This window comes from Mytilus galloprovincialis, chromosome 1 (assembly GCF_965363235.1).
Source record: "Mytilus galloprovincialis chromosome 1, xbMytGall1.hap1.1, whole genome shotgun sequence".
In the NCBI taxonomy this organism is placed as follows: domain Eukaryota; kingdom Metazoa; phylum Mollusca; class Bivalvia; order Mytilida; family Mytilidae; genus Mytilus; species Mytilus galloprovincialis.
The window spans coordinates 38,130,950-38,151,640 of NC_134838.1; the positions used below are offsets into that span (position 1 = coordinate 38,130,950).

The 20,691-nt window shown below is 32.5% G+C and overlaps 1 protein-coding gene across 1 annotated transcript; it reads right to left on the reverse strand.

Annotated features, from left to right (window-relative positions):
- Nucleotides 1-660: 660 nt before the first annotated feature.
- LOC143073546 (DNA/RNA-binding protein KIN17-like) lies at nt 661-19,047 on the reverse strand. The gene is made up of 11 exons (XM_076249184.1): nt 18,969-19,047; nt 10,126-10,281; nt 9,476-9,570; nt 8,740-8,906; nt 8,076-8,309; nt 7,092-7,146; nt 6,620-6,764; nt 6,027-6,158; nt 5,353-5,452; nt 4,786-4,886; nt 661-940 (listed from the first exon to the last, which is right to left on the reverse strand). Exons 2-11 carry the CDS (start codon nt 10,243-10,245, stop codon nt 872-874), a joined length of 1,218 nt encoding a protein of 405 aa, XP_076105299.1. The 5' UTR covers nt 10,246-10,281; nt 18,969-19,047; the 3' UTR covers nt 661-871.
- Between the last annotated feature and the right edge of the window lie 1,644 nt (nt 19,048-20,691).

A 20,691-nucleotide genomic window follows, 5' to 3' on the forward strand; every position in this document is an offset into this window, starting at 1 on the left:
ATAAAACAGGTTTACCTTTACAATAATGTGACATAATTGTGATTTCAGGTCTCAAAAGATGCATAAATAACAAGCATTGATGTCATAGTATATGTATGGGTGACACTTCATGTTTTTGTCCTTTGGTCTCTGAAAGAAAGTTGTCTCATTAGCAATCAAACCACATGTCCTTATCTGTAATCATACCCTTACCATTCCAGAAAACTGAACACTACCCTTTAAACTCCTGATTTAAAACTGAATGTTACTCTTTTAGGTACTGGGTCATAACTCAATACTAGATATAGGAAGATGTGGTATGAGTGCTAATGAGACAACTCTCCATCTATTTAAAATAACAATTTATAAAAGTCTTTCGGGAACTCAATTTTAAACAAGTTTTCCTCTTTTAAGTACTGTACCTAGTTTTCGTAAGTAAAAGATCATCATTTCAGATGTAATAATAAATAAGAACATTTCATAATCAATATAAAATAGTTTAGTCATTATTCTATATTACACTAAAAATCAATATTTACAATTTACAATGCTGACTTTTCGTCCAAATCTTCCTTAAACAAAAACAGAAATTGCAATGGAAAATATGCAATTAAAAGAAATATATTCAAAAAATACAATCAACAAACTGAGTTCACTGTTCTAAATAAGTGACGAAAGGTATAAGAAAATCTCTTGTTTATTATAACAAAGATTTAATCTTTTGCAACATCTGTTGTTTCAAGGCAACTTTCTCTTTTACAATCACGTTTCTGTCTATACAGCTTAATGATAGATCAATATTTATTACAGGGATAATGATCCATTTACTCATAAGCTAATGAGTTTTTCTTATCACAGAGATCTTAAGTGGCTTCAATTAGGTGTAATCCTGTCATGGCTGATATAGTTTACTTAAATCCTCATATTCTATACCTTCTATTACTCTGCCTCTTGATGGACCCTGAAATATAATAATAACCATTTTAGTTTAACTTTTAATGTAATAGATGGAATACATTGTGAATGAATTATAAATTTTGGAAATTATAGATGTTTTAATTTTTGTATAAGGATTAAAGTAGTACACATTTTTGTTTAGGGGCCAGCTTTGTTGAAGACCAATTGGTGGCTTTCTACTGTTGTCTTGTCTTTGGTCAGGTTGTTGTCTCTTTGACCCATTCCCTATTTCCATTCTCAATTTCATTCACCACAAATGAAAATGTGCATTACAAATTGGGACTACTTTGTGTGCAGCATTTCCCGAAACTTCAATTTTTGTCAATTGTTCAACATTATCACTGATGACTGAAAAATAAATCTTAAATTTACAGTACATGAGACTATATATTCAAATGAAATACTAACTCAACTTCATGTTTGTTTTAGCATGCCATCCAAAATGATTCTAAAGCCCCTGATGAGACATATGTGAATGAAATGCATGTCTTGTAGTTATAAGATCTTTGATGATTATTCCCAATGAAAACTTATACAGGAAATTATGACATATGAAAGAACAAATATTTTAAAATACAGATCAGGATAAATGAGGCTTCAGATAAATAGAGATTACAAATATGCAACAAAATGCAGAACTTAACAAACATATCATATTTAGAAGAAAATCCAAATTACAAGTTAAACTGTCTGCTAATTTGATAGTGTCTATTAATTATAGACGGGTCAAGATCAAAGCTGGATCCCCATATGGATTTAAAGATTCCTGTATCTTGTATCAGGTCACTTGCACAATGTGTAATGAATTTAGATCTATCTTACAGATTTTCTTAATATAGGGAGTTTAGACATAGCTGGAACAAAATTTATAACTATTTTCTAGTTGATGCTTAAAAAGTTATCAATATGAGTCATTTAGGCAATACTTTGGTGTCTAGTGGACTATTACACATGTTGCAATGATCAAATCTTCAATATTATGAACGTACTAGCACAGGTATATACATAAACAAATGCCAACAATAACAATTTAATACCAAATAACCTTGATATCACAATTTAAACAGAACATCAAACAGAACTCTCAATTATTTACAGCGTTTCTAACACATGTTTTTTGTCTAAAAAGGAGTTAAGTTTGAATAATGTATGTTTATTTGAGAACAACAATAGGTTTTATTTTTATAGTAATACATCTCTACTACTTATTACTACAGCGTATTTAAAATGTAACCGACCCACTATAAACCACGTTTTCAAAATATGACACTCTCTCTAACTGTGTATTAAATATAAATGATAAAACCAATTTAAAACTAGAGGCTCTTAAAAGCCTGTATCGCTCACCTGATTCTACTTGGGTTTTTGAAATCATATAAAAAAATATAAAATTTGGCTAAAAGTAACAACACTTGGCCAGCACCTCATAAGGAAAGGAACATTCATGCTATGTTTGATTTCATTCCATTCAGTGGTTTTTAGAAGAAGACTTTTGTATGCATTTCCCATAGGGTCCTAGGTTAAACTTAGTCCCCCCACTGGCAGCCATCTTGGATGTTGCAATGACAACAAAGTAACAACACTTGGTCAGCATCTCATTAGGAACATTCCTGCTATGTTTGGTTTCATTCTATTCAGTGGTTCACTAAAAGAAGACATTTGTATGTATTTCCCATAGGGTCCTTTGTTAAACTAAGTCCCCCACTGGCGGCCATCTTGGATGATGGATCGGCTACAAAGTTACAACACTTGGTCAGCATCTCATAAGGAACATTTATGCTATATTTGGTTTCATTCCATTAAGTGGTTCTGTACAAGAAGAAACTTGTATGTATTTCTCATAGGGTCCTATTTTAAACTAAGTCCTCCACTGGCGGCCATCTTGGACGTTGGAATGGCGACAAAGTAACAACACTTGGACGGTATCTCATTAGAAACATTCATGCTATATTTGGTTTCATTCCATTCTGTGGTTCACTAAAAGAAGTCATTTGTATGCATTTCCCGTAGGGTCCAATGTTAAACTAAGTCCCCCCGCTGGCAGCCATCTTGGATGATGGATCGGATACAAAGTAACAACACTTGGTCAGCACCTCACAAGGAACATTCATGCTATGTTTTGTTTTATTCCATTCAATGGTTCTCTATAAGAAGAAACTTGTATGCATTTCACATAGGGTCCTAAAAGTAACAACACTTAGTAAGCACCTCATAAGGAACATTCATGCCATGTTTGGTTTCATTTCATTCAGTGGTTCTCTAAAAGAAGTCATTTGTATGCATTTCCCATAGGGTCCTATGTTAAACTAAGTCCCCCTCTGGCAGCCATCTTGGATGTTGGATCGGCTACAAAGTAACAACACTTGGTCAGCACCTCATAAGGAACATTCATGCCATGTTTGGTTTCATTCCATTCAGTGGTTTTCTAGAAGAAGTTCAAAATGTAAAAAGTTAACGACGATGACGACGACGGCGGGCGACGGACGCCAAGTGATGAGAAAAGCTCACTTGGCCCTTTGGGCCAGGTGAGCTAAAAAAACTTAATCTGTGTCTTCCCTTCTTATTTAAAGACCTTGCTAACGATTCAGTTTAATTGTATAACAAATTTAAAAAAAAAAATTGAAACATAAAATAAAAGTTGAATACATTGGAAGTTGGATGTGTACGGATTGATAGTTTAGTCTTAGATGCATGATTTTTTTTATTAGTTGTTAGTGGTTTTGAACTAGCTGTCAGATAACTGGGAGTACTCTCAGATCTGTTCCTAGTGTCTTTTTGTTGCCACGTCCACTTGTATTTTTGTCCATCTGATGAGTTAAGCCTTTTTCAACTGATTTTTATTGTTCTTTCTTATGTTGTTCTGTTTTACCACTGTCCCAGGTTAGGGGAGGGTTGGGATCTCGCTAACATGTTAAACCCCGCCACATTATTTATGTATGTGTCTGTCCCAAGTCAGGAGCCTGTAATTCAGTAGCTGTCGTTTGTTTATGTGTTACATATTTGTTTTTTGTTCATTTTTTTATATAAATAAGGCCGTTCGTTTTCTCGTTTGAATTGTTTTACATTGTCTTATCAGTGCCTTTTATAGCTGACTATGCGGTATGGGCTTTGCTCATTGTTGAAGGCCGTACAGTGACTTATAGTTGTTAATGTCTGTGTCATTTTGGTCTCTTGTGGACAGTTGTCTGATTGACAATCATACCACATCTTCTTTTTTATATGAAATAATACAATGTTCTTCACAGGCTTTTAGCTTAGTGCAAAAACCCTTACAAATATGAGAGACAGTTTGAAAAAGATATTGGAAATGTAAAAACATGTGAATCATACCAGTTCGGATTTGTCTGAAATTCTAACAATTCAATAAATTCTGACCAAGATGGAATTAATATAAATATAAATGGCTTCAAATGCTTTCAGATTAAAATTTAAAAGATTATGCTGAACAAGTTTTTTTTATCAAAAACAAATTCGAAATACATACTGAGGATTCATTATTATTCGTTGGATACCAATTTTCGTGGGTTTCATGGGTACCGGCGAACCTCGAATTCAAATGTTCAACAAAAAACATATTCCCAATAGGTTTTGTATGCAGAGATTGGCAAAACCACAAAATCAAATATCCACGAATATGTAAGTTTTCATCAATCCACGAAAAAAAATGCATCCACAGTATACATTTACCATAAAACCAATATCTAGAATTTTTAATTTATCATTGAATCACTTCTTGTGTTTATTGGCTGTGTATCAATTTTGTGTTGTTTACTAATCATAACTGTAGTATTATGATGTTTTTAAACCTGTTAAGCCTTGTAATGTATAGTCATTAAAATCAAAACTTACTGTAGCTATGCTGACAGAACAAGAAAATTTCTTCTCATCAATTGTTTCCAGAATTGCACTTTCTCCTCTATATGGTCCATTTACTATGAGGACTTTTTTACCTGCAAGTCATAAGTAAATTATTATTTATTGAGTATACAAAGGGAGACTATCAGCAGTTTATTTGTTTTTTTTTGAAACAACAGAAAGATCATTTCAATATATAGTTTATCAATTTTCACTCTCATAGCACTTTAAATCAGAGGGATCTCTATTTGCTACCTGTCTAGAAACATGCATCTGCTCAAATTTGACTTTTGCATATTTACTTCAATTGAATTCTGTTGTGACATTAAGATCTATACTCTAGCCATCTGCAAAACGTCAGACCTAGTTTATATCTGCAAAATGTCAAATCAAGAGCCACTTCAAAATCTATCATCTACAGTTGGAGAAAGCTATCATCTACAGTTGGAGAAAGCAAACCAAAGGTAACAAATGAGTCTAAAAAGAAGAAGGAAAAATAAATTTGCTTTTCTTTCCCTATTTTTATTTTCATTCATTGCACTTTTAAACTATTATACAAACCTTGTGCAGGTATGACAGTCTCTAGATGTGATTGGTCAACTTTCATTTTATCTCCACTGTCAATCAACTTAATAATTGCTCTATATAAATCAACTACTTCCTGAAAATTGTTAGAAAGTATTTTTTTTGTTATACATCTCCCCATAAAAAGCAAAATCCTAAAAAAGACATCACAGGAATTTGTGTTTGAACTTTGCAGTTGAATATTACTGGGAAATATAATAAGATCACCCATATAATAAGTTTTGCTTTTAGCATATAATTCCTCCAACATTACATGGACATCACTAACCTATTGCAGAAACGGGACCCACATAGCACACATATAACACAAGCAAACATCAAATATCTGGTATTTTTTTCATATTCTCAACATTTCATTTACTTAAACATTGTTATGATTGATGTATGTACACAATAGTCAAATGTAGAAAGCACTTCTGAGCCATAGAGCCTTTGTTTGTATTTTTCAATCTTTATAAACTGTTTAATGTTATGAACACTCAAATTACTTCTTACAAAGCTGATAGAACGAGATTTGGTGCTTTCAATGAGAATTTTGCATTGGAGAAAATCAAAATAGTCAAAAATTAGTTTTAATCTCATGCTGTTTGTGTTTACATGGTGAACTTAAATTGAATGGCCTACTACTAAATATAAACAAATATGGTTACCTTCACTACAGCTTTCTTCTTGTAATACTTCTCTCCAAGTTTTTTAGTCACAATTTTTACCATTATTCCTTCATGTAACCAGTAATCTCTCTTGACTTTTTTGTTCACATTTTCCTTCTTCTTTTTTTCCAACTAAAATATTCAAGTATCAACATTTATATAAAATTTGTACCCAGTGCTTAAAATTTGTTTAAGTAACCTTTAGTGAAGACCAGTAATAGAAATGCTGTTTTGTGGATACATTGTCACATAAAACAAGTGTTAAGCATTTAAATACTTACTTAAATTTGTTGAATGTAAAAAAAAATTTGATAACAATTTATATTTAAAAGGATAATTTGATGATGCAGATCTATAGATATTTATTTTTAATCTTTCTTATTCTAATATTAGTGTCAACTTGTGTACGTTTTAGGCATATATATAATTTATTTATAGTGTATAGGTATTAAAACTTGTAATGATCCAGTGTCCTTGTAAGAAAGAAAGTTGACTATTATCTAGTCATTTTAAATATATTAGCCAGAAGGACAAGTGCTGTTTTTTTGCTCGCACGTTCAGACAGATTTTAAAAAACTTAGAGCAATGCTTACTTCCATTATTTCATCTAACGCTGATTTTCTTTTCTGTCCAGCTTTCTCTGTCTTTATCTTTATTACTCCAGAACCAGATGGCTTTTTAAAAGGATTTTCTAGAGAGGAAATTGGTGGCTTCTTTAGTGGATTGTCTTTACTGGAACTATAAATGAAACAGTATCCAAACTTTATAGAGATTTTCCAGAGACTAAAAATATTTATAGAGTATAAACTTAATTTATCTCGTAAAATCTACCTTGTTATAGATAACAATTCCTCTGTACATCTTTTTCTTTTTACTTTACTTTGATACTCTGTTTACTTTTAGCATATAAATTAAATGTAGCTGGTAAAATTCAAAAAAAAAAAATTGTTCAAGCATTTTACCGCATTGTATTGCACTTAAACAATGAACTTTATAGGTTATTGATGGATCTTCAAAAGACCTTAGAGAGGAAGGTTCTTGACTATAATCTCAAATGTTAAATACCTGGCAACTGTGTCTGTTTCTCTCTTTTTACTTAGTCCTCCCAGACTTAAGGTCACTGTAAATATAAATGAAATAAGATATTGAATTAATTTGTTGTAATAGCTTGTATATAAATAAAGAAGATTGAGAATGTAAATGGGGAATGTGTCAAAGAGAAAAGAACCCAACCATTGAGTAGACATACTTTATAAGAATAAATGGATCATCGTTTCATCAACGCTGTGAGAATAAATTGAATATGACATGCTTACCATGCCTTAGGAGAAAGATTTCCATCAATTAGACAGAAACATAACAACACAAAGAACAGGACATATAAAGCTCAAAATATGGCCTCTGTTGCTCTATTTGATGATTTACATGTCTGAATTCTGACTGTGATCATTTTTACATCAGATACTTATCTATGGATTTTTATTCTTAATAAATTGATACATTCACATTGGCTAAATTTCAAAAATATCAACCACTTATAAATTTGCCCTCATTATCATTGAATATTGTGCTTGGTTCTTTCATTTGTTCAAAGGTTCCCTTTTAGCTTTCCCCAATTTATATGTTGTGCATCAATATGAACTAATGCTCAAGACAAGTTTTGGGGCATCGGTGGCAAAGGGGTCTAAGTAGTTTTACTACTGCTATCACTAGCCGGTCAACACTGAGTATGTGAGTTTGAACCCTACTCATGCGGGTGCACTCTATTCCAATCTTAATTGACTAGGATTGTCAGTTTTCCTATTGAAGGTCAGTGGTTTTCACTGGGCACTCTGGCTTCCTTTACCAATAAAAAACTTAGAAATACCAACAATCAATCAAGACAAGTTTAAAAAGCCATTTTATGATTCCTGAAATAAAAGACGACTTTAACAGTAGAATAATTTGATGGCAAATAAAAGGTCATAAAGAAACTACATGTCTGCCTAGAACCTTTTTACTGTAATAAAACACTAATGATATTCTTTATACTTATTACAAATATGTCACCTTTTTCATCTTCATTCTCCCTCTTCAGTTCTGTAAATTCTGTCTGTTTGACTTCCTGGCCCTGTGCTGATGCCCTTTCTATCTGATCCTTTATAAACTTGGCTGCTCTCTCTTCATCATCAAGCTCCATCTTTTCTTTTGCTTTAATCTGTTCTTGTTTCTTTATTGCCTCCGGATCTCTATCAATATACTGTACAAACCAACCTTTCTCCGTTTCATCAACCACGCAATGTCCTATCATAAAAATATTATGTGAAAACTGTCATTCAAAATCTTAATGACAAGGAATCTGCAAGTTATCAAGTATACATGTACCTAAATAATACAGGATAAAGCAGTTTTAGATTATTTCTTTAAGTTTTATGCATTGCTGTTAGTACATTTTATATTATCTTGTCATTTGTAAGATCTCTGTAAATACAGGAATGAACAAGGCTAAGTGGTGTACATCAGAAGGAGACAGAAAGACATAAAAACTTCAACAATTCATTCCAGTCATTTGACAATCTCATTAAAATTTTGTGTAAACTGCTCATAAGTAATAAACTACAAAAGAATGATACCTTTTCTTTTATAAAAGTACATAAAAAATAGTGCAAACACATATTCTTCTATGAGACTTGTATGTACATGTAATTGTGTGCATGTTATGTGTAAACTTTACCTTCTCGTCCAAGCCATTTGACAAATTCTGTTAAAGTTTCCCACTGTGTACTGTTCATATGTGTGTGTTCTTTGAATGCTATATACTCTTGATACACAATATTACAATTTACTCTCTTTTTACCAAATCGTCTTTTCAATAACTCCACATAGTCATTAAAAAAGTCTCTATAATAGAAAATTATAAGTTACTTGAAAAAATACATATTATTTTTAAAATACATATTATTTTTAAAATACATATTATTTTTAAAATACATATTATTTTTAAAATACATATTATTTTTTTCTTATCAACAATGAAAAATTCAGCATTCATACAAATGTACATGTAAGGAAATTTCAACTAGAAATTAAGGGTCTGTGGAATTGGAAAACAATGCTTCTCATGTCCATCCTTTTGCTACCTATTAATTCAAAGTACTGCTGGACTACAATTTTTTATGGGTGTTTCTCACTGTGGAATGCCTTATGATGACATATAATTGCTTATATCTTCAACATTTGAACTCTTGTGAATAGGTGACTAGACTCATACCTTCTGAACTATAAAGATTTAAAAGAGCTGAAGCCAACACTAAATTAGAATCCTTGTCTCTTGCAAGAAAAACTAAAAATCATGTGATTTCATATCTGTTCAAAGAATAAAGTTAACGTTGGTGCTGCAATTTTGTTTCTTGGTACAATAATGATTTCATGATTTATATTATCATACAATTTCTGATATTACAACTTACTCTGAAAATGAATCTATATATTTATCTGGACTCTCAGCAAATAATAGCAACTGACGCTGGTGTGATTCTGACATTGTGTGACATTTGAACCCATTCTGTAATATTAATAATCATTATAAATCCAACAGTAAGACATATACATTGTATTACAGTTTTGGTCAGCAAATTCATATGATAGGCAAGAGTTTAAAATTCATATGAAACATTTTTTTGTAGTTATACATGTTATAACGTTATTGAAATTAATGAACCATACATGCATACATGTATACTAAACTAAGTTTTTTATATTCATTATGAATATATAATGTATTATTGACACAAAATATTCATTCAGTAATTGATGACCACAAGCTCATTGATCTTAGTTTGTTGCAGAGGTTTACAGGATCTTGTCATTGATAAACGACCAACACAGAGCCTGAGTAGATCTACAAACCAGTGTACGGGATGACAGTAACTTTAAGGAGTACATGTACTTTTAAGAAGAATCTGAAAATATAAAGGATTTTCTATAGGAAAGTTCATGTGGCACACTTTTTGCTGTAAAAGGGGTTCCTATGGGAAATAACATTGTCTTTACAATGTATTAACAAAAGTGTATTTCATTTACATGTTCCCTTGAACTGTCCCTTCCTTTTTAATTTTACCTCATCTCTACACTGTTTCTGACACATCTGGCAATACCATCTCAATTTCTGTAAACCTTTGGATTTTATTCTGTTGGCAATTGCCTTTGGTGTCAGGAATCCTCCCTTTTCTTTTCCCATTTTTTATGTCTATTTCAATAGAAGAAACAAATAATCCTGAAATAAATACATGGACAGTAAAAAAAACAAGAACGACAAGATTGCATGAAAACTACAGAAAAGAATCTTATTTTTCTAAGAACAAACTACCAAATAACATCATAAATTGCACTGAGGTTGTGAGTTTAAACCCAGCAAGTGCCCTCATTTAAGAACTTACCTCCTTTTTATATAAATATATCATTTTTAAGTTATAACAAGAGTGCACACACTGAAATGTCTCGCCTTCTTTACTAATCATTGATATTATGTTGATAGTCCTAAGTATAAAGCGTTATTACCATGAAAATGAGGTCAAGGTCAGATGACATCTGCCCGCTAGACATGTACACCTTCCAATCATTCAATACAACAAATAAAGTAGACCTATTGCATAAAGTATGAGAAAAACAGACCAAAACACAAAAACTTAACTATAACCACTGAACCATGAAAATGAGGTCAAGGTCAGATGACACCTGCCAGTTGGACATGTACACCTTCCAGTCCTTCCATACACCAAATATACTAGCCCTATTGCTTATAGTATCTGAGATATGGACTTGACCACCAAAACTTAACCTTGTTCACTGATCCATGAAATGAGGTCGAGGTCAAGTGAAAACTGTCTGACGGGAATGAGGACCTTGCAAGGTACACACATACCAAATATAGTTATCCTATTACTTATTATAAGAGAGAATTCAACGTTACAAAAATTCTGAACTTTTTTTTCAAGTGGTCACTGAACCATGAAAATGAGGTCAAGGACATTGGACATGTGACTGACGGAAACTTCGTAACATGAGACATCTATATACAAAATATGAAGCATCCAGGTCTTCCACCTTCTAAAATATATAGCTTTTAAGAAGTGAGCTAACACCGCCGCCGCCGTAGCCGCCGCTGCCGTAGCCGCCGCTGGATCACTATCCCTATGTCGAGCTTTCTGCAACAAAAGTTGCAGGCTCGACAAAAACCTTTATAATATACTATCATTTAATAATCAATGTTTAAAAGTAACTAAAATGTGCTAATATTTAAATTTCAAGTGTAATTTGGTCATTACAAGTGTTATTCAGATAATAATGGCGTTATTCGGTCATTCAAGGTACCTTAGGCCAACTAAAATTAATTAGTAGATTTTCATCCAAATTTTTGAAAAAAATGGGGTGGGTGGGAGGATTTTATTTTTTAAATTTTATTTCATATGAAATCTTCTTGTCACGTGTTATTCGATCATATATGCAAGTGTAATAATAAGCATATATCATGTAAATACATCCATTAGGTATCGTGTATAAGACAATAACAATCAAAACCAAGGAGTAACCAAAGACTCATAAAACCAAAAGACATTTGCACCAACAGTTACAAATAATAAGTAGGAAACAACACAAACTCCACTAAAAACCAGGAATGAAATCAGGTGCTCCGGAAAGGTAAGCATTTCCTGTACCGTATACGGCACCCGTCATGTTATTTGTTTGTTCAGTTCAGTAAAGATGGAAGGTTGTTATGACTGAGGAGGCAGAATATCACTGAGATATGATTTCTGACACACTTTTGTCATAATGGCCAATCAGCTCATGATGACAACCATACAATTGAGTGATGACCTTAATTTGATGATTCATAGCCCTGTCTTAGCAACTTTTGAGAAAGCAGTATTCCTCGTTCAGCAAAATCAGCGTACATGTACTTTGAGCTAGCTCTATAGTAACGTATCAATATTGAGACACATTTACTCCATATGCTGGTGCCGCTTTTTCAAATTCGTATTCAAGTATATACAGTGTATCTCTGATTGGCCACCACTGTTCTATATGTAATTGCCGCTTTAGAAACCTATTTTATAGTAAACAGCAGAAATGTGAGGAAATGCTCTCTTCAGTTGGACTACCTACATGAAATATATTTTGCTTTCTAAGCTATGTTTTGTTGTCCGAATAAAATGAAGTAAATCCATTGGTATGCAACACGAGTACAGAATAAAATGAAAACTCAAACAGTGTTGAAATAATCGTGTTGGTCCTTAATATGCAAGATGCAAATACAATGTATAATTACAATGTAGAACAGAGTTGTTTAATGACTCTATCGTGGGTATTGTGACAGAGGATGTTTGCTGGGGTTTTTTTTTGCAAAAAAAAAAAAACGAAAGGCATGGATAAATTTATTTCTATTAAGAGCTTGCTGTCAATTAAAAAATTAAAAATGCGTATGTTTGTCGATTTTCTGAACTCAATATACGGTCATTAATCTAAAAAGTTCATGCTTGTGTCAATTTCTTTATTCCAGTCAAATGTGTTCCACGATTCTGACGCTTTTGGGTTTCCTTCACAGTCCAAATTTCTTGAAAGTCATTGTATAAATAAAATAAATCCAAGGTGTTTTACTCGCAAACATTTGTCATTTGTGACATCATGAGTGTACGGCGATTTGCGTTCTTGGACACAGCGAATATTTCACGCCCTTCTCATAATCAATCTTTTAATTTATTCTCGGTAAATGATGTTGTGATCATAGATCAGCAGAATATATCGACTTAATCATCCAGTTAGAATACTCTAAGTAATACGAAAACCGAAATTTAAAACAGGAAGTTTTACACGAAACGAAATATCGACGGTTACCGGTAACGGAAATGAACAAAATCCGGAAATTGTAATTTTTTCAAAAATAAAAAAAATCGGGGCGGGCGGGGATGAAAATCTCAGGGGTGTGGAAATGCTATGCCCGACTCGCCCGACTCGTACATTTGAACAATCGGACAAGTTATTATTTTTGTCTTGGTTGCCCGTGGACAAGTAAAAAAATATACAAGACAAAGTTCAAATCAAACAAAAACATAAAATTAATTTCAAAACGTATAAAAATGTTTAATTCATGTAAAATAAACCAATGTTCAGCAAGTGAAAATATCAATGTTCATGACGATAAATATTACATGATACTGGAAATAGATCAATTACCAAAATAAATAAAAATAAGTATGCGAACCAGAGTCGCGTAACATTGCATTGGCTTTAATTGTCCATTGACCCGGGATCGTCGATCAAGTTTCAACCATCATTTACTGGAAGTGTCATTTCTTTAAATTTTGTATCGAGATTCAGATTGATAAATTAGGATTTTGTCTTATTTATAGATGAAAGGTCAGCATTATTTGTTGTCAAACTGACAAATAGAAGGGACGCTTTAATTGCACATCAAGACAATAAATAAATAATCAAGAAAAAACAAGTGTGGCAGTTGAGAGAAACACCACAAAATCAATAGTTAATCTATTATTTAGTTTACATTTCTTCAATCACTGTCCTCAAATTAATTATAAATATTATGTACCTACTGGATACAATTGTTATTCCAAAACTGCTGCAAAATTGTCCTTTACATGTCATTTCATTGGTTGGTTTGCTGTTAGGTTTCTGTCCCATTGATGTTAACCCATTTCCTACTTTTCTAAATTTGGGACACATATAAACAAATGGATTTCATTTGTTTGTGACGCACAATAGTGCTACGTAAGAATCCTATATTAGCTAACAAGAAATACTTCAATATTTATTGGGATCATCAGGGCAAGTAAAAAATTTTCCGGACAAGTTAAATTTTTAGTTTTACTTGCCCAGGGACAAGTGCTCACAACAAATATTTCCACACCCCTGAATCTATCACTTAATTTTAATTGGCCTTATCAATATTACCTAGGAATTATTATGAATACATGTAACAATTAAATCATAAACAAATTAATAATTAATCTTCTAGTCACAAAAAAAAATATTTCTTTTAATAAATTCACAAAATTTTGTACGTTAAATTACAAAATGTACATGTATCAAGGGGGTCTCAACATGCTCATTGGGGGGTTCTGATCCCGGATCCTGCTTACTGTTTTGTCAGATTCCGAAATCCCACTTACACTATGTACGTAAGCAGTTCTCATTTTTTTGCAATTTCCTGTGTCCCACTTACTTCCACCTTTTCATGGCACAACTATTTGTATTTCACGTGTCACTGAGTTCACTGATACAAATATCGGCAATCCTGCTCACGCTTACTCGCTTCGACCCCAATGAGACCCTTTATCAATATTTTAATAGATACATTTTAAAATTCAAATGGTATTTGAATAAAATACACCTTATCGCTATTTGTCCGCCATTACTGGATATCACATACATGTAGGTTCCCGTAAAATTTTGACGTCATAAAACAAAATATCTCATGCCGCAATGGAAAAGTGATTGTTGTTGACGTCAAAAGTTCAAGAGGCCGGGTCAGCCGTGATTAGCGATAAGGTGTATTGGGGGCCAACAGACATCGAGGCCTCCTTAATCACAATTTTAATAAATTAAATTATGCACCTCAAAGGAGTAGGTCCGGTAAGACCCCTTTTTGGCCCCAAAATATAACAGTTTTACAAATTTGTTAAAATGTAAACTTTTAGTTATTTATTGGACAGTTGAATGCTTCTTCTACATAAATATTGGCTGTTTTTGACAATACAATTCACATATATCGGGTTGTAGCACCATTAAGTCATGCTAAATTACTGAAATCTTCAAAATTCTATCATTTTAGTTAAATTTTAGACGGTTTCCCTGTAAAACGAAAGTGGCCGCATTCGTGTTCATCCTTAATATTGAAATTTAACTTGTATTTTATGATAATACATAACATATATAAAGGTTGTGGATGAACACGAATGCGGCCACTTTCATTTTTGACAAAAACCATCTGAAAAGTGACGTTTTTTGGCATATTTGAGAGATTTTTCATATTTGAGCTTGAATCGGATCGTTTATAATGACTAAATCAGTTAAAATCTTTCACTTATACTAATTGAATCAAGTGAAATAGACACTTAAGTGTTTAAAAAGTGGTCAAAATCTTTCGTCAGATGAAACTGAAATTTGAGGCCAAAATGAGTCCTTACCGGACCTACTCCTTTATTTTCAAATATTTTTGTTTTTTTTTTTTGTTTTAGTAAATATATATATAGGCCATGCTGCGCAGGCAAACAGTAAATAATCTTCAGATCATTGAAGGACTACTGAAAACCTAACGAGTTCTGTGCCACAGGGCCGATCATCGGCCCAAAGTCGTACTCCTTTCAGTGCCAAAGGGCCGATTCATCGGCCGATTCAAATGGTGTTATGAAATACGTAATGTACTATGACGTCGCCGTTTTTGCGCTTCAATTAAGTCTATTGTCTCTAAATTTTCGCGCGTTTTTTTCTAATATTGAAAAGTTCGGAAATCGAGACTTTTTTCTTGAAAAATATATAAAATAAAATCATGTGGATTCTTTTATAAACATGATGGAAGTAAGTTTTATATGTAATGAGTCTTAAATTCACTCTTTTTTCCCAGCACTTTTGCGGTATGCAATTTAATCTTTCTTTCCTAAAGTTATCATCAAGGGAGTGTACTTTTTTAAAAATATATATATATACTTTTCAAGTTGCGGATTACTTTATATATAAATGCAATTAAAAATGTATATACATTAGATATAAAATGTAAAAATTAATCAAAAAGGAACAAAATACCTTAACAAAGAAAGGTTTATATAAAATATAATAAAAAATTTTAGAGATGCAAAAAAAAATAATGAAAAATACGCCAAAAAGTACGATATTCAATAAATGACGTTATTGATCTTATGACGTCATCCATTAACGCATCTTTCGAATAATGGCTGATCCTAATCCCTGGTTTCGAGTATATCCTCCTGAAATTCGGGATCACACAGAATTTGATCAAAATGTTGGACCTAAAAGAATGCCGCCACGAAATTCCAGACCCATTGCATATTTTATGCTGATTTTTACAATGGATTTAATGAAGAAGTTTGTCCTAGAAACAAACAGGTATGTTTGTGTAAATAGATATAGGAAGATGTGGTATGAGTGCCAATGAGACAACTCTCAATCCAAAAGCCCTAAGGCTTGTTCCTTTGAAAACGACGCAATGCACGGAATAAATTTCAAAGCAAAAACTGAAAAACTGTTTCTAATGTTCAAGATCAATGCGGCATACGTTAGAAAAGGTCGGACAGTTAAATCAAGGGGTCACTTTGATATACAAGAGGGAAAAAAGAAGAAGAAAAAAAGCAAAACACACGGGACGGAGCTCTAGTGCTATGCACTCGATTTCATTATGAAATTAATATTGCATTTATCGTGGGAGAACGCATTGTCCAGTATTGCATCGTCAAAAAGATTATTGAGCTTGATTATAGATGATATGATATATATGAAATATGGTTTTTGATCGGAACATGCCTGTGTTTACGCATCTTTTACTTTGTCCCTTCTTATCTCACCACAGAAAAGAGAATTGGAAAAAAACGGACACAATCCTTATTTTTTTTTTTTAAACAAGTGTGAAATTTTAAACTACAATTTAATACATTTAATAATTATTATACGGTTGTCAAGAATATAAAAAAAACTCATTACTTTTTATATCCAGGTACGCTAGAAATTTTATAACAAGAAATCAACACAATATCAGCAATAAATCCAGGGTTCATGATTGGCATAAGAAAGGAAAGTTAACATTAATAGAGTTTAAAGCCTTCGTTGCGGTTATTTTAAATATGGGCTTGATAAAGAAGGCGACAATATCGGAATACTGGAACAGAAAACATTCTAGTCAGTCAACTCCTTGGTTCAGGAAAGTTTTTACCAGAAATCGGTTCCAATTGTTATTGAAATTCCTGCATCTTGTTGACAATAGAAAGATAGCGCCTAGAAATTCGCCAAGTTATGACCCTACTGCAAAATTTAAACCCATTGTTGACCATTTCAATCTTAAAGCAAAAAAACATTATTCTCCGTCTCAAAACCTGTCGATTGACGAATCCTTAATCGGGACCAAATCGCGTACAGTTTTGAGACAGTACATTCCGACAAAGCACGCTAAATTTGGTGTCAAACTATGGATGTTGACAGAAGCCGTTACTGGATATTGTTTTCATTTTAATGTTTATAAAGGAAAAAGATACGATCCCACTCCAGCAGGAGAACTCCAAGGTTCATATGTAGTTATATCCTTACTTCGCGCTGCTTGCTTACTGAATAAATGGTACCATGTGTTTTGTGACTCGTTTTTCACCTCTTTATCTTTAGCGAAACGATTGTTAAACTTACACACATATACAACTGGTACTGTGCGTAGTAATCGCCCCTTACCAAACCTTATCAAATCGGTTAAGTTAAGGGCCTCCCAGAGTATGTTCATGCGGCAGCAAGAAATTTTGGTATGTGCGTTTAAGGAAAAAGAAAAGCGAAAAAATGTCAAAATGTTGTCTACCCGGTACAATGCAGAACTAGTTGTAAACCGAAAATCTAAGATGATAACTGAGTACAATAAATTTATGGGAGGAGTTGACTAAATCAAGTGACTTGAACGACATGCTGACTAGCTTTTACGAAGACGGGCGAAAATCGACGAAAATGTGGAAGGAGATCGTGTTTAACATTATACACAGGATGGTAATAAACGCATATATTTTATATCAACAGAACTCCGACAATGCTAAATCCCGTCTCCATTTTATTCAACTGCTAATTGATGACCTTTCCGAAGATCATATAACAAGAAACCGTGTCAATATTGGGGTCTTAAATGATGAAATTAACAATCAAAATTTGAGAAAATTGCCGGAAAGAAAAGAAAAAGATTGTTGTATATGTTCGGTTCGAAATGTTCCTGGTGGTAGAAAAAGGTCGAAACATATATGTGTTCTCTGCCATAAAGGTGTTCATAAAATGTGTTATAAAAAACACAGCAGGCGATGTCATGCTGATGAATAAAATATCTTTCTATATAAATGTGTCTTGAATGTTGTATGATCCCAAGCTCATATAATGAAATTATTCATAAAGAATAAATTATAATCACAAGCATTCTATTATGAGCAGTGGCAACTCCATTTGCATTAGTTCTTTTTTATATAACCAACTTTTGATTCGTGAGTAAATGATTTTCTAACATGTTACTTTCTTTGTGGAGGACATTCGGGTCCCTGTTCAAGAGAGAAAAGAAGTAAACGTCAAGCTTATAAATTGGTGCAATTATTTGATCATGTATATAGAGAACATAAAACATAAAACAATTTATTTAATTTTTCAACCAATTGTAAGCTTGATTTTACTTTATTTAGTTGCTCTTACTTAAAAACGTGGACCAGAATGTTCTTCAACCAAGTAGGTACATGTAGTCTGTCGAAATATAAAAAAATCTCGGGAATTCCCGCCAATTTTCAAATGAAATCTTTTTGCGCTATCAAAGCTGTACTATGACGTCGACGTTAATTCCGTGAACGTAGAGACAATCAAAAAAAGCCTTGGCACTGAAGGGGTTTGTTTACAATCTGTTTGGCAGTGAAAGGGCTAAAGAAGAAGATAAAGGGCTAGGAGTCGAACCTGTGGGGTGCGAACATGTAGACATGTAGGGTGTGAATGTGTCTTGAAAGCAAACAGACCTGATACCCTACACAAGGGGCACTCTTAAAATTAAATTACAGTTAATTTTCGTTGTCATTTTAAATGAGAAGTTAAAATCAAAATTTAATTGTCATATTTTTATTTTAACTCAAGTCTTCGCGAATTTTCTCCTTTGTAGTGAATTCACGGCACTATGAAGAAAAACAACCCTGTTTCAATTGATAATCTAGAATAATCTTACCTATTCTTAACTCCTGATATGAAAATGCTATTAATATCAAAAATAGTCGATGACAAAAAAAATTCGAAAAAAAGTCAACTAGAAACCGGAAACAAATTATTTCGAATAAATAGCAAAGTCAAACGATGGACAAGGACACGACTAAATCCGGACCGATAATTTTTTATGCATGGCTATGGTCTGTTTATAGTTTATATCAGAGCTCTGAGTTTATATGAACAGCACAACTGCACAATGACATTGTTCATTCATATTCAAGGAGAGTCCAAATTTAACAAAAAATCAAAAGGATAAGGATGGGTGACAGGGATGATAGACATAATATAAAATTTATTGTACATCTAGGCCAATGCATAAGTCACATCTACAGATGATATTAATTTTTTTAAATCTCAATTTCACAGTACATGTATAACAGATTGCTGACGGTATTTACTATGAGCATGAAAAGAGAAAATTCTAAAATCTTATTAGAAAAACTTTGATTAATTTTCAGTGGTTGCAAAGTTTTCGTATTTATAAAGATGGATATACTTCAACAAAACCAAACTTCTCATGCGGCGGCCTCTATACCGGGGATAAACATTTCAAATTAGATTTATATCCATGCAAGTTTTACATATATCATTAAACAAACTTTTAAAATAAATAATAAAAAAAATGAAATGTTAAAGTGTTATATTAACACTCGGCTGAATTGTTTTACATTGTCATTTCGGGGTCTTTTATCGCTTACTGTGTGGTAAATTTTTTATGAGTTATTTAATTCTGACTCTTACAATGTTGTTCTTAAAAAAATTTAAATTCTTAAACTTGTACTAGCTTTTGTTAATTAAACTAATATTGTTTCAACCATTAATATGTCCCGTTTGAAGTTTAATGTCTTCCTTTAAACGCATTACTTTTTCAAATGTATATTATGTTAATGAATGTTTATAATGTTCACTGCATTACTTTGAATATTTGTTATTTTGTTATATTATGAATACTTATGTAGTATTTTTTATTGTTCACAATCCCCTGTTGAGGTCTTTGAGAAATAAAAATACTTGAAACTTGGTATCGGCTTTGCTCATTGTTGAAGGCCGGACGGTGACCTATAGGCTATAGTTGTTAATTTCTGTGTCATTTTAGTCTCTTGTGGAGAGTTGTCTCATTGGCAATCATACCACATCTTATTTTGTTTATATGTATCACTGAGACGATTTAGCAATGTCAAACAGTCACTTATAATCAGGTGGTAACGTTAAATTGAATATGCAAATTTTGCTATTAAAACTGAGTGAACTGTAAGCTGCTTCGCCTTCCTAAGGAGCAGATGAGTTTATCCCCGCTTTGATGATTCAATCTCAAACTCAAGTTTGGCTGTGCATCGTTTTCATGATGGACTGTTGCCAATCTGTTAGTCTCGCGGTATGTTTTTTTTTTTTGCAAATGAGGTTGTACTTCAAATTTCATTTACCCTCAGTGTGGGTGTCTCCTTTGTTCTGGTTACAACATAGAAAAAATGCTGCATGTAGATCTTGAAGTGACGTCCCGGCTTTAAAAGAAAAGAAATATTGTGGGTTTCTTTTCAACTTAGTTATTTATTATGACAAGACAAGACAAGTTTATTAATACACTCAGGCACACATTGTTGGCAACAAGAGCAACATAATGAAGTATACAAAATAATGAATTGATCAATAAATATTACAAAAAAAAAAAAAATAACGCAACCAT